Raw genomic sequence first — 12081 nt, 5'->3', positions numbered from 1 at the left:
GCAGTCAGGCGGTCATGGATCGGGTGTTCACGCATGCCCACTCGGGCAGGACCAACTTCTCCAGGTGAGTCCTTCGTTCTACCTGCTTCCACGGGGAGCTCTCCAGGTCGTTACCCAGTAGGCAGTCCACGGGCATGTCGGTGCGGACCGCTATACGTAACTCCCCGGAGACGCCCTCCCACTCGAACGGGACCTGAGCTATTCGGCAAGTGCGGACGGAATTGTCTGCTGAGATCACCCTGCAGGAGGCGTGGGGTACAATTTGGTCTTGTGCAACTAGGTGACACCTTACTGCAGTAATGCTGGCCCCTGTGTCTCGGAGCACCCCTATGCGTTGCCCATTGACAGTCACCTGATGTCAGTATTTTTCAGTGTTGTCTGGCAAGGGGGCTCCGGGGACCATTTCCCTATCACCCAGGGAGACTAAAGTCATGGCTGCTGGTTCCCACCCTTCGGGATCCTCCATCTCTTCCTCCTCTAAGGCTACTGTGGCTAGCTGGCGCGCTGGGGGACCTGCAGCAGCGGGTTTCTTGAGCCTGGGGTACATGGGGTCACTGGCATAATGCCCTGTTTGCTGGCATCTGTAGCAGGCGGTGGTGATTCTGGGTCCTTGTTTAGCTGGGGGGAACCCTGCTCTCACTGCGGGAGGAGATGTTCCGGACTGGTTTCTGGGGGGGCTTCGTGGGGGCCCTGTCTGGGATCCCCTCTGTCTACCCTGACCTCCCCCTCCCCTCTGAAGGGAAGATCCTTGCTCATGTCGGCCATAGTCTCCCCCGGGCCCCCGGGGGACTCTGGTGCTCACCCAGCGGTCTGCTTCGACCGCCAGCTTCCGGGGGTCGGCCAACTTGCTGTCCAGTAGGTGCTGTCTCAGTTCCACAAAGCAGTTGGTGGATAAATGTTCATAGGCGATGAGATCAATAAGTCCTTCAAAAGTGGTCACCTTGCTACCCTTGATCCACCCTTCCAAGGCCCGGCTGTAGAAATTCACATATTCTACCCATGTGGTGCCGGGGATCTTCTTGCAGTCTCTAAACCGTTGTCGATACATCTCTGGGGTGAGCCCATATCTCGTGAGGAGGGCCTGTTTCATGTGGCTGTAGGAAGTTTGCTCGGAGGATGGTAGATCGAGCAGGGTGTCTCTCCCCTCGCTCAGGAATCGACCCCACAACCCGGCCCCCCAATCCTTCTGAGGAACTCGTGGGAGGTCATGGCGACTTCGTAGGCCTTGAACCATTGTTGGATATCATCGTTCTTGTAATACTCTTTTACCACATCCTTGGGGATGTGAACTTTTGGATCTGCCGGGGGAACGGCTTCTCGGTTCTCCGGGGTTCGGTTGTCTCCGCTCCGGGCCTTTAGTTCAATCTCCTTTAGGCCGCGCTCGTGCTCCAGCTGGAGTCTCCTGCCTTCGTGTTCCCTCTGGAGCTTCTTCTCCTCCAGTTCTCCTTGCAGCCGTAACTGCTCGATGGCCAGTTTCTTATCAGCCAACTTGAGCTCTCCTTCCATTTTAAGGCGTGCCAGTTCTAGCTCGTGGCTTCGGTTGCGTTCTCGGTCTGTCATCTCCTCCGGTGACAGACCTCTCTCCGTGCTGGGACTCTGCGTCAGGGAGTCGGTTCCCTCACCCTCTTGATCGCGGGTTTCGGTCTGTGCCCCCCCCTTCTCCACCGTCTCCTTCTGGCGAGGGAAGATGGGTCCGGCCTCTACCCATGCTGTCAGGGCTTTTTGGAAGTCCTCTTTGGTACTCAACCCAGTGGTAGCAATATGGAAATCTTTGCAGAATTGCTTCAGTTCTCGATGGGTGTACTCTTCCAGAAGATCCTTCTGGAATGTGGTCTTTTCGCTTGACCCAATGAGACTCATGGTTGTTCTTCGCTCAGGTAGTGTGTCAGTCGTTTACTGTACGATCCCTAGACGTAGGCTCTCATCCCGTCGCTTGCCAACAATGGTAGAAGGGGCGATCTCAGAGGGCCAGGCTATGCTCACCCGACCACCCCGGGACCCACCTCTCCCACAAATAATGCTGAGTCTTAACGTGAGGTCCTCGCCGGGGAGGACATTGGATCTAGGATCGTACACACTGAGCTCACACCACACTTACGAACGGACACCACACCGTAGGTTTTCAGTAACAAGTTCTTTATGAACGGTAAAAAGGGATCAGCACTCTTATTTACAAGCGATCTAGGGATCGTAAAGTCTCAGGAATTCGGGAAGAGGGAAGCGGGACAGTCTCAGTCTTTAGGCCAGTACGAAGCGTACCCTGCGCACAGCTCTCAATCCTCGAGCCGGGGGATACGGAAGATGATGGTCGTGCTGGCTGCTTCACTCACTTCGAGTTGACTCAGGTCGTGTTCGTAGCGTCGTTGGTACAGCCGGACCAGAGTACTCCTCTAGCCGCGACGAGGTCAGCAGGGCTCGATCCGGAGGTGTTCTTGAGGAGCCGCGACAGCGTCAGCAGGGCTCAGGAGGTTTCACAAAGATCTCTTCAGAGTTCAAGCTCGAGCCGCGACGAGGTCAGCAGGGCTCCGAGGTTATAGTTCCGTCTTTGCGAGAACGAGCCGCGACAGCGTCAGCAGGGCTCCGATGTTCCAGTTCCGTGTTACGAGAAGGAGCCGCGACAGGGTCAGCAGGGCTCGAAGGGTTCAGAGGTTCAGTTCTCCCCAAGGTTCAGCCGCGATCAGATCAGCAGGGCTTTCTTGTCCAGGATACAACTGCCCGCTAGTTGTTGGGCGGGCCTTGATATAGTCCAGTGGCCCTTTGATGTCCGGACCCTCGCAGGCGGGGGTCTCAGGCCTTGGGGGCTGGTCGTTGGAGAGGTCCGGCGGTTGGCTCTTTGATACTTTTGAAGATGCGTCCGGGAATTCCCAGACGCCCAGCAGGGTCTGGAGCCAGCTCTCGGGGAGGCCAGAGGTGCGATCGAAACCGGCCCACAGGGGAGGCCAGAGGTGTGAGAGAAACCAGTCTCTCAGGGGAGGCCGGAGGTGCAATCGAAACTCCCTGTCTTCTCTCACTCAGGGAGCCCTTTACCCCCCAGCCGGGACTGGCGCGTCTTGGAGTCTAAGTTTCGCTGGGGCCGGGGTCATGCTAGGCCCAGGGAGTCAGGGACCTCGGGAAGGGAAAATGGCTGCCGGGGGCCCTGTGGGGTGATGCACGTTCTGGGCGCTCGGAGCCGGGAAGGAGGTCAGGGGCATGCGGGGCTGGTCGTCGGCTGGCGGGGTCGTGCAGAGAGTTTGGGTGTCCAGGGAGCAGGACGACCAGGGGCTTCCGGGTGTAGGGCTAAGCTAACAGGGTGCTGAGGAACAGGGGGGGAACCACGCCACGAGGCCAGGTCCAACAACACTCGAAAGCAATGAGATCATAAAAAGTGAACAGTACTGCTAATGACTGCTAAAACCAGCAGACAAGGTGAAAAACAGCTGTATGACAAGCATAAAACTAACAAAGGAGTTTAAAACTCTCAGAAACTGATAAAAGACAGCATAGAATTTGCAAGGGAGACTAAACTAGTATAGTTCCAATCCGTGGAGATTCATAAATGATGCCACTGCATTACTGAGTCAAAAAATAATTGGTTTTAAGTTCTTGTTGGTTCCTGCTGTCAAAACTATCTGTCTCACTCCCGCCCGCACTATAATGGGTTATAGGTTCAGAAGACATAAGGGGTCATGCCAGGGAAAGCATGGGGATCACAATTGCAAGCTCTAGACACCCATAAATGACGCCCACCCTTTACTCGCAGCCTTTCTCTTGGGCTCACTTTAACATACGCCCCCCATACAATGTTCTCCTTCTTGTTTTCAAATAGGGCCTTGTTAGCAGCTCTCCTCTAGCCCTTTCCTTGGGTCTGTGCTACCTGCCCCTCACAGCCTGGTCTGACTCCTGTGATATCCTAGAATTCCTTGCCACCTATCCACCTGACACCATGCTCCCACCTGACTTCTCCTGGGTTCCACGTAGCTCTTTGACCATGTACTCACCCTCCCGTCCTGCAGACACCAGCTCTGCTCGCAGGCGGTTCCCCAGGTCGATCAGCTGCTCCTTCTCTTGGCTCAGCCGAGCTATCCTTCTCGCAGCTTGCCTCAGTTTGGTGTGTAGAGTGTGTACACTGTAGTCGAGGGGTGGTTGGGATGCATCCCCTGATCCCTGTGAGTTACATTTTTCACGAAGTCTCAAGATTTCCTCCTGAAGCTGCTTGATGACCGAACTCTGAAAACGGGAAATAAGGTTAACGGTCAAACAGACCCAAATCCAAGCAATCATTGATTCATTTATCACACGCAAAGGCGAGGCACCAATAAAGAGTGCTCCGGCAGGAGGACACCTATAAGTATAGTCACATGCAATGTCAGTCACAAATAAGCCAGTGAGTGTCACCCCGAGTGGGACGGGTATGCTCAGACGTGAGTCCCGTGCTCTCCATGCCATTGGAGTCAAGCTATCCTGGCTGATGAGGGCTGAAAGCCCAAACCAGTCCTAGGATGCTTGCTTCCAGTCCAGGGAGGACCTGGTCTGGCAGTTCGGGCTGGACTGTTCCCATTGGGCACAGGGTCAAGACTGATTTGCATATGGCTGGGTACAAACTGGAATGGATGGTGAGCAAAAACACGATGGATTTAGGCCCAGATCTCTGTACCGGTGTGAATGTATGACATTGTTCTGCATTCTGTCCATCAATTGTTCTTTTTGCAGATCTAGCGGCATGCATGCGTTGGGACGAAATTAGTAAATAATTGGTTGACATTACTGAATTCAGAATAACATTCAACTTGAAACTGCATGAGAGAGCTGAGGTAAATATTTGTCATATTCTACTTCAACCCCCTTGTGTGGGTGAAACCTCTTTAAGCCACTAGATCAACACATGGATGCTCCAGCATATTCAAAAAATAAATGTGTTTGGAAGAATCAAAAAGAATTAAGATACACAGTTTGTGCACATACATCAATTATATTAATCCTACTATGTGCTTTGCAAGCCCGCTATATACTAATCAATAACATGACCCCTCCATCCGTTAATACACTGCTATTCTTTCCTTAACACACTACTACAGTTGGACGAAGCTTAAGCCTTCCAGTTGGAAGTGAGATGTAATTCAATAAGATTACAATGATTAAACATCTGAAAGGATGCGCTGATTTTATAGTCTTAGTACATGCAGACTACTGTAAAGGCAATATGCAAGCAACATGCCAACACAACTTATGGACACAAACATGGGTATTTTATTTTTAACAGGAAGGAGAAAGAAGTTATATGATCACCTTTTATATTTATGCCTCAACAAGCTGTTTTCCTACTCTCATTTGTTTTAATCTGTTTATTGCATTTTTAGTTTTTAAACCAATTGTCCAAGCAACAAGGTAAACTGTTACTATATCAAAACCAATATACCACATCAGTAGAGTAGGACACATTTCCGTTGGGCTTAGGCTTCAATACAAAGTAGTGTCCAAAGGAAAAAGAAACAAGCATTGGTATAACCAATAGGTCTCGCCTTTGGGACCTTAAATGTTTAGCCAGAACTTTTGGCTATGTTGTAGATCATTGTGGCTGCTGTGCTGTGAAAAGTTATAATAAAAAGTGTTAAGCATAGTGGTTACCTTTATACAAATGAAGACAACATTACATACAACTGAAAAACTGATTAAAAAAGACTTTAACATAAAAAATGTCTTCTAGTTTGTTTGTACTTGCACTGCTGGCAACTTCTTCCTGCCTGTTTTCATGGTTGTTTGTTATAATTTTCTTTGTTATGGGGGAGCGGGACATAAATACGGGGGAGTGAAGGTTGGAAAACAGTAATTTAATTAGAACACGAGCAGGGGACAGACACTAGGGGAGAATCAACAGATGCCAGATTCCAAGGGCAGACTGACGTGATGCTTAGGTGGTGCGCTGATGCAAAATGGTGGTGGTGAATGATGTTTGGTGCTCAGGTGGTGACACTATATGGTGTGGATTGGAGGTACGTTGTGGATTGTGGAGTTGAAATGTGTTATTTGGTGTGTAATTATGCGGTGTGCATTGGAAATGTGTGGAGATGAATTGTGTGGCCTGGAACTGTGGTGTTGAGTGAAATTATGCTTAGTGAAATTGTGTCATTGTGTGGAGCGCATTTATGTTGATTGGTGGTATGTGGTATAGAATGCATTTATGTGGCGTGTATTTATGTTGCATTGAGTAAGTGCAAATATGTGGCGTGCAATTATGTGGCACTGAGTGGTATTATTTGGAGTATATTTATGTTGCATTGAGTAGAGAGTAATTATGTGGCGTGTAGTTATGTGGTACTGAGTGGTATGTGGAGTGTATTTATGTTGCATTGAGTAGAGTTTAATTATGTGGCGTGTAACTATGTCGCACTGAGTGGTATTTTGTGGAGTGTAGTTATGTTGCATTGAGTAGAGTGTAATTATGTGGCGTTTCATAATGTGCCACAGTGGTATTATGTGGAGTGTATTTATGTTGCATTGAGTACAGTGTAATTATGTGACATTTAATTATGTGGTACTGAGTGGTATTATGTTGAGTCTTTTTATGTTGCATTTAGTAGAGTGTAAATATGTGGTATGTAATTATGTGGCACGGAGTGGTATTATATGGAGTGTATTTATGTTGTATTGAGTTGAGTATTATTATGTGGTGTGTAATTATGTGGCACTGCGTGGTAATATGAGGACTGTATTTATGTTTCAGTGAGTAGAGTGTAATTATGTGGCTTGTAATTATGTGGTACCGAGTGGTATGCGGGGTGTATTTGTTGCATTGAGTGGAGTGTAATTATGTGGTGTGTAACTATGTCACACTGAGAGGTATTTATGTGGAGTGCATTTATGTTGCATTGAGTACAGTGTAATAATGTGGTGTGCATTTATGTGGCACAGTGTTATTATGTGAAGTGTATTTATGTTGCATTGAACAGAGTGTAATTATGTGAAGTGCAATTATGTAGTACTGAATGGTATAATGTGGAGTGTATTTATGTTGCATTGAGTAGAGTGTAATTATGTGGTGTGTAATTATGTGGCACTGAGTGGTATTATGTGGCGTGTATGTTGCATTAAGTGCAGTGTAATTATGTAGTATATAATTATGTGGCACTGAGTGGTATTGTGTGGAGTGTATGTTGCATTCAGTAGAGTGTAATTATGTGGTGTGTAAATATGTGCCACTGAGTGGTATTATTTGGACTGTATGTTGCATTGAGTGCAGTGTAGTTATGTAGCATATAATTATGTGGCACTGAGTGGTATTGTGTGGAGTGTATATTGCATTCAGTAGAGCGTAATTATGTGGCGTGTAATTATGTGGCACTGAGTGGTATTATTTGGAGTGTATGTTGCATTGAGTGCAGTGTAATTATGTAGCATATAATTATGTGACACTGTGTGGTATTATGTGGAGTGTATTATGTTGCATTCAGTACAGTGTAATTATGTGGTGTGCAATTATGTGGCAGTGAGTGGTATTATGGGGAGTGTATGTTGTATTCAGTAGTGTGTAATTATGTGGTGTGTAATTATGTGGCACTGAGTGGTATTATTTGGAGTGTATGTTGCGTTGAGTGCAGTGTAATTATGCAGCATATAAAATGTGGCACTGAGTGGTATTTTGTGGAGTGTATTTTGCATTGAGTAGAGTGTAAGGATGTGGCATGCAATTATATGGCACTGAGTGGTATTATCCAGGAAAGGAAAGGAAAATACCGCACCAACAAGCTTTAATTAACCCTGGGAGCAAGAACAAATTAAAAAGACGTTCTCCACTCGCTCCTTATTACAACTGGCTGTGTGCGTCGCAGGTATACTCAAATATATTGGTGGATATGATAATGTTTACAGTTCACCTCATAGGTGATTCACATCTGCAAAATAAATTTTGAATGCACATGGTAATGCTTGCACTCAACTAGCAAAATACTACAATGTTAGATTGATGTTGCCCTTTCTCACCATCATCTGACAGGAGTCTCCTACAACTCTGCTCTCTTCGGAATAGAATGGTCGAACGCTAGGGCTCCAACATCAAGGCGATTGTGACTTCATGACTCACCTAGGAGGACCGAGTCTGCATAGCACATGGCGGTCTGAGGTCTGGAGGCATAGGAAATCTGCATACCAGAAGTTCTGCACCCGACAGCCTGCGAGGAGGAAACCCTACCCTTCCTGCTCGGCCATGCCTAAGATTCCGATCCTTATATAACCTCTTACAGTTGGTAGGGAAAGCTTCCTGGAAAAAAATCACTGCTGGAGTAAAGGTGTGCTATCCTATGTGGTGTGGCCATTTTCTCAAATTCAACTACATTGTCACAAGACCCCCTTCCAACTTCCTCATTCATGTCATATTTACAAAGATCTCAGCACTGATTTCTGGCAGGTAGTTCTGAACACTGCTGGAAAGTGATAGTGGCCTCACCTACAAAGGAAATGTAAAACAATAAGTACCCCCTCTCTTTTAAACATAATTACTAAGTAGAAGCCTCCACCCCGTTCCTCCACGGTGCTCCAATCGTTTATAGCCTGGTTTGGAATGCAGACCACTCTTATGCAAATTGATATCAAAAACACAGACTCCGAGTGAAAGCCCAGAAAATAGAGCATGAGTAATATTTAATTTTGCCACACACTATATGTATGGTATGACTGTCTAGGGCGACTGTGGTGTGGAACCTCAGGTGAATCATTCAGATGACAGCAAGAACAACACAAGCTTGTTTCAGTTGTGCAAAAGCATATCTGTTAAAAGGATCACGATAGACACCAACACCGTACCAAAATCACTGGCAATGCTTCAATCATTTCTTAAACAATTTTACAAACATCTCACAAATTCGGGTAGCGAGTATTAAAGCGAAGACTTATTGGGATTCACTCGGTGCTGAAAGAATGCGTATATTTCAGCTGCAGGAAAGGTTAGTGTTGTGTGGTGGTGGAAGAGGGTTTAAGAGTAAGAACAAGAATAAATGTTTCTAAAATGACAACTCTGGAGCATTAACAAGAGAGGATGAACCGAACAATCAATCTAGGGTGTCAAACGACTCACAGTGCAAAATAAATAATACAAAAACAAAATCGAAAAAGCCCATGATAATCAATGGACCCTGGACCATTATATCACGGCCCGGGACAAGCTAAACAAGCCCAGAAGTGGTGCGCGCGTGAGTACGCTTGTGCCCGCTGCGGCGAAAGTGAAAGCGCTGTATTTGCCCATCTGTTTCCAATCAACACGAGACACGGCGCGATAATTGGAAACATATGGCGCTCATGCTCGCTCCCGCGGACCGTAGGCCACAGAAGAGAGTAGGGGGGACATGCACCCCCACTTGGGGCAATTGCATGCTGTCTTTCTTACCGCTTTTGGCCGCCATAAGTATGGCAGGGTATGCTCAGACGTGAGTCCTTTGCTCACTTTGCCACTGGGTTCAAGCAAGCCAGGCTGAAGACGGCTGGAATGCCAGAAACCGGTCCTCGGAAGCTTGTTTCCGGTCCAGGGAAGACATGACTTGGCAGTTCGGGCTGGACTGTTCCCATGAGGCACAGGGTCAGACTGATTTGCATATAGCCATGTCTGAACTGGGGTGGCAGAGTGGGCTAAAGAACGGTGATGGATTCAACCCAGATCTTTTGACTGGGTGTGAGTGTTTGATTGATTCAGATGCTCCGTCCATCACCACCGCCTTTTGTACCGCTTTTGGCCGCCATAAGTGTGGCAGGGTATGCTCAGACGTGAGTCCCTTGCTCACTTTGCCACTGGGTTCAAGCAAGCCGGGCTGAAGACGGCTGGAATGCCAGAAACCGGTCCTCTGAAGCTTGTTTCCGGTCCAGGGAAGACATGGCTTGGCAGTTCGGGCTGGACTGTTCCCATGAGGCACAGGGTCAGACTGATTTGCATATAGCCATGTCTGAACTGGGGTGGCAGAGTGGGCTAAAGAACGGTGATGGATTCAACACAGATCTTTTGACTGGGTGTGAGTGTTTGATTGATTCAGATGCTCCGTCCATCACCACTCCCTTTTGTACCGCTTTTGGCCGCCATAAGTGTGGCAGGATATGCTCAGACGTGAGTCCCTTGCTCACTTTGCCACTGGGTTCAAGCAAGCCGGGCTGAAGACGGCTGGAATGCCAGAAACCGGTCCTCGGAAGCTTGTTTCCGGTCCAGGGAAGACATGGCTTGGCAGTTCGGGCTGGACTGTTCCCATGAGGCACAGGGTCAGACTGATTTGCATATAGCCATGTCTGAACTGGGGTGGCAGAGTGGGCTAAAGAACGGTGATGGATTCAACCCAGATCTTTTGACTGGGTGTGAGTGTTTGATTGATTCAGATGCTCCGTCCATCACCACCCCCTTTTGTACCTCTTTCTTAGAAAGACAGCACGCAAAGCCCAATAGCAAGTGATAAATTCCAAGCACACGCACAAGCGTGTGTTTGGAATTTAAAAGCCCTTACAAAATGCCTGGCAGAGCAGCGCATGCGCGCTGGCTCAGGCAAGACCTAAAAATAGATATATGCATACAGTTGGCGAATAAATTGTGAATGTGAACATCGGAAATATAGTACAATCGCAAACATTCCCGAACTACAAGGGGTTAGAGGCTGCAGTTTAAGATATAAACAGTCTTTCCTGAAACAAACAATAATAACCATTGCGTGCCCGGAATCTTCCCCCACGTAGTCCCATACACTGCAATCGATTACGAGAACAGAAGAGCGTGTGAGTCACTGGAGCCTAGTAGTCATCCTGGAGAATGATGTGCGACGGGAGGATGTCTTTGTGGGCCTCACTTCTCCAGAGAGGCTGCCATTCTCTTCCTCTCATTCCTTTTATTATTTTATACGAGCATGTATCCAATCCAAGATGGCATCCATGGTTGGTATAGAGGAACAACTGTTTACAGACTGCTGTATCATCATCATCATCATCATCATCATCATCATCATCGGAGCGCTAACCAGTAGGGCTAATATGCAATGTTAACAAAGAAAATTGTCCAGATAAAAAATATTCCTGTTTTCCTCAAATAAGTAGTGCATTTCGGATGATAGGATCTAAATTCATGGAATGGGCTAATATCGAGAGGAAAGGCTGGCTGCTGCTGTGATACATGTCTGGCGCTACTCGAATGAGTAGGCAATTCTAATATATGCTGGATGTGTGTGCTTGTAACCCTGCTCAGGTACAGATGAGAAAGATAAAAGAGAACTAGTCAGGGTCTTGCGAAGAATGCAGTCCTCCGCGGCTGACAGGGAATCGCTTCAGAAGTCAGAAACCAGGCTGTCCATCGCCACAGGTCTAGCACAGCCGCCAGCCACTCCCTCCTGAGATGACAGAGCACAGCTCACTGCCATTCCTCGAGATGATAGTGGGTAACCTACAGCCATCGCCTCTGAGACAAAGATCCCTTGGGATACTATAAATCACAGCCCACAGCGATTCCTCCAGGGTCACGGATAGCCACCCACAGTCCTCCCTCGAGAGCTGAGCCACAGCCATCCTTCTTGGAATGAGGAATTACGGCCTAGAACAGCTTATCACTGAAGAGAGTTTACATATTCCTGGGCAGTGGAAGGGCAGTCCACAGTTACTTCTTGCTGTGTCTTCCCTGTTAAGGTGATAGTTGCAAACCACAGCCAATCATGCTGAGGGAAGGCCTGCCGTCAATAACAGAATTGAGGAGGCGCAGCCTGCAGCCAGTATGCAAGAGACAGAATGACGTAAAGCAGGGTGGGGAGCATAGGAAGACCCTCCCCAGCAGAGGTGCAACTGCAGAGAGTACATATAATTTGCATTCGAATTTTTAACAAATCTAGTCTGTGCTGTGTTTTATATACTCACTCAGTTTTTTGATGTGTAGTTAGTTGATAATTATAATGTTAAAAAACGTCAAGCAACTTTACTTCTCCCAACGGCGTAAACATATCTCTTTAAACTCTGCTCACATCTCTACAGATAGGTGTATTCTGGTCTATACTATTTAGGTCCAATGCATCAAGCTTTCTAGTAGACTTCTACTTGGGAGACTTGTTTCCGGTTATATCTAAGGCAAAAAAAGACCTTTTCAAACCTTGTGATTCCTGT

General features: G+C 47.5%; 1 protein-coding gene across 1 annotated transcript in view; it reads right to left on the bottom strand.

Annotated features, from left to right (window-relative positions):
• CCDC57 (coiled-coil domain containing 57) overlaps nucleotides 1-12081 on the bottom strand; it is an 821470-nt gene that overhangs the window by 121641 nt on the left and 687748 nt on the right. Inside the window, exon 16 of the mRNA XM_078653761.1 lies at nucleotides 3978-4206. Coding sequence (XP_078509887.1) covers nucleotides 3978-4206 — 229 coding nt within the window. The remainder of the gene's footprint in view (nucleotides 1-3977; nucleotides 4207-12081) is intronic.

Source organism: Lissotriton helveticus, chromosome 7 (genome assembly GCF_964261635.1).
Source record: "Lissotriton helveticus chromosome 7, aLisHel1.1, whole genome shotgun sequence".
NCBI lineage: Eukaryota > Metazoa > Chordata > Amphibia > Caudata > Salamandridae > Lissotriton > Lissotriton helveticus.
This window is presented reverse-complemented; position numbering and strand designations above follow the sequence as displayed.